This window comes from Rutidosis leptorrhynchoides, chromosome 7 (genome assembly GCF_046630445.1).
Source record: "Rutidosis leptorrhynchoides isolate AG116_Rl617_1_P2 chromosome 7, CSIRO_AGI_Rlap_v1, whole genome shotgun sequence".
In the NCBI taxonomy this organism is placed as follows: Eukaryota; Viridiplantae; Streptophyta; class Magnoliopsida; order Asterales; family Asteraceae; genus Rutidosis; species Rutidosis leptorrhynchoides.
This window is the reverse complement of record NC_092339.1, coordinates 256,903,415-256,906,712: the sequence shown is the minus strand read 5'-3', so window position 1 is coordinate 256,906,712 and position 3,298 is coordinate 256,903,415. Positions and strand designations below refer to the sequence as shown.

At 30.6% G+C, this 3,298-nt stretch overlaps 1 protein-coding gene across 1 annotated transcript; it reads right to left on the bottom strand.

Annotated features, from left to right (window-relative positions):
• Window positions 1-1,368: 1,368 nt before the first annotated feature.
• Window positions 1,369-3,073, bottom strand: LOC139859963 (F-box/FBD/LRR-repeat protein At1g13570-like). Its single transcript, XM_071848745.1, has 5 exons — window positions 2,755-3,073; window positions 2,244-2,392; window positions 2,003-2,152; window positions 1,627-1,930; window positions 1,369-1,436 (listed from the first exon to the last, which is right to left on the bottom strand). The coding sequence occupies exons 1-5, from the start codon at window positions 3,071-3,073 to the stop codon at window positions 1,369-1,371; spliced, it is 990 nt and encodes a 329-aa protein (XP_071704846.1).
• Window positions 3,074-3,298: the final 225 nt, after the last annotated feature.

Below are 3,298 nucleotides of genomic sequence, written 5' to 3'. Positions count from 1 at the left end.
CACCTGAAAACTAACCTTGAGTGAAACCTCTAAACATTCATCGCCATTCCCTCGCCAAAAATCTGGAAAAATAGGGTCACGGCTCACGACATCTGTTGGAAAATCGTGTGTACTTTTACCAATTCAGATTAACGCAGCGGATAGTTAAAATAATAATCTTTTATTATTTTATGAACAAAATTTTACAAGATTAAATATTCACTTATTTAATGAAACATGCACACGATTAATCTTTCCCAATGATCCAGTTACACCATAATAATTGTCATGAATATATAAAAAAAAAAAGAGGAGTTAACGATATACATTTCTTGGAGAAATTGATGAGACGGAGAGAAACTTACGATCAAAAGTATGACCGTCTCTTAGGATAATCCACACTACACTTCAAACAACGTCAATGGATGCTAGTCCAAACCCAAGTAACGTATTATAATAATCAAATTATTATAATGTACCAAGTAAATAATGCTTCTTAAACAATATCTTCTTTTCAGTAGGATGAAAGAGATGTTATAAATCAAAATTCCAATTTGTGAAAAGTAGATGTAGAATCTTGAATTCTACTTTCCTGAAGTGTGTTTTTTTTATGAATGTTAAAAGAGCTTCGTATATATAATGAATTTTTGTCACCCAAGTTTGACCAAAAACTCATTTATCATTTTTTAATCCCATCTAACAATCAATAATATATATATATATAACAATCAATAATATATATATATATATATATATATATATATATATATATATATATATATATATATATATATATATATATATATATATATATATATATATATATATATGTATATATATATATATATATAGTATAACACCCGTGAACCTTTATATTGAATAATTATATTCACCCGTGAACCTTTTACTTTTTGAAAGAATGAAAGATAAATCGAATGTAATATCATAAAGTCGTATTTCTCAAATATTTTAGGGGTATGTTATGAAACTTATAATTAATAATTTCTATCATATCGCTTTCATGTGAATAGTAAATTAATTAATTTCGTTTCATTTACTTTTACTGTCTAAATGAATAGTAAATGAATTAATTTCGATTTACTATTTTGTTACTTGAGTAATATATATATATATATATATATATATATATATATATATATATATATATATATATATATATATATATATATATATATTTTATTTGACGTCTCGGTGTATATGTGTGTGACCCCGAAGGCTCAAATGAAGTTGGCCATATAATTATATGTTGTACCTTGCACATTAATCCTACAACATCCACCATCATCGTTGAAACCTATCAACAAAGAACATCATAAGTTCATAACCCACGCCCTATCTGCCATATATCACAATTACCTTACCTAACATCTAAGGAAAAGACAAGACCGATGGTACTACATCTATAGGATTGACTGCGACTGAAATCAGAGCCAATGCTACACCAGTAACCAAAAAAAAAAAAAAAAGTCTAAGAAAATATTTATATAGCAGACTAACATCGTTACATCGTGTAACTGAAGATATATAGAAAATGTAAACCAAAGGAACAATATATTATCATAATATAAGTCCAACGGTTATTCATGGTGTAAAGTGATATGAAATAAAAATGCATTCAACTTCAACCATCAGGACTTTCAGGATCATCTAGACGCTCAACAATGATTTCTACCACATCTGATGCTCTTGGGGTGTCTGAAAGAACTCTTAACATCTCTAACTCTGCATCCTTATCGATTACATAGTTAATGATTATAATCACCTCCTTTAGCATTGGTGACCTAGCCAATATCAGCTTCAAAAACTCCAGCTCAGGTATATCATTAGCGATAAACAGCTCCAATTCCTTCAAATGCTCCAACCAAATATCCGAATACTCTTTCTCCGTAAGGGAATCTATCCCTGATTTTTCACCATGATAATGAAAACTCTACATGAAGTGTATGTTAGTATAATTGGCATGAGAAAGAAAACCGGTTACAATAATATTGATGCTAGCTACCTGTAGCTTAAGTTTTTCCAAATTTGGCGAGCTCCTGATCAAGAAAACAATGAAAGGCAACCCATATTGGCCTGTGAAACATCCATCAAGTAAATGTACGTATTTGAGGCAGACTAATGGGGATGGAAGCTCTAGCAAAGAAGACTTGAACTACAAGACCGAAATAAATGTTAAAAGGTCCATTGTTTCTCTTTTCCAAGTTAAAAAAAAAGAAATAGATGTTTACATATACAAATATTACCTCATAGCGATGAAAGTACTGAATGGCAAGATGGAGATGTTCAATTGCAGGTATATACCCAAATAGCTCACACACGAATGTACGACTAGACATATAACTGTCGGATAAAACCTGCATCAACTTACAATATTCAGATAATTTATGAAAGCCTATAAAGATTATATTCAAGTAGTAGCTTACCAAACTGAAGCTTTTGAGTAATGGAGATTTGGATATAATATGTAGAATCAATTCATCTGTGATGTCAACATTGTTGATGAATAAGCTTGTAAGCATACCAAATCCATCAATAGTTGGTTGATGATGTGTCAGATTACAATGTTGGAGATAGAGGTCAGTCAATTGACGCAACGAGAAGAAAGATAAAGGTATCTTATATGTACTGTAGTAACCATCCAGTTCAAGTGTCAATTTCTTAACGCCTTCTTCCTCGACAAATAAGTAATAATTTGGTTGAGTTCAACACATTTGTAATTTGATTTCATGGAAAGGGAGAACTCTATTATTGAACCCTGATGCATTAACAAAACTTGGTGTATAGCATAAAAAAATTTATATTTCCCGGTCAACACTTCATTTTGGGTATTTTCTTCGTCATCTTCTTCATCATTTTCTTCGTCCTCTTCTCCCCGATGTTTTTCTTTTGATTTATTAAACATATCTTCTTCATTAAACACAAGTTTAGGGATTTTGTTCCAATTGTATCTCCATTTCTTTGAAAGGATACTCGACCTGACTGCATCTCTTATTGGTACCAGACAGAGAATAGTTTCTAATATGTTCTGAGGAAGGCCACTGATTATATCCAAAGACGAACGTTTAGGTTTCATCTCAGCACGATGGTTTCATAGATCAATACTAAAAGATTTCTGCAAAAGCTAGTTACTGTAAAATCAAATTAAAGATGAACATTGTTGAATACACACAATATAAACAAAATAAAACACTTAAGGAACTAGTAATCCATACATATAAGTTAAGCTTTCATAAAATCGGGGATGAAATTATGGTACCAATAGACAAACCTTACTAGTACCTATCCAATTTAAACATGA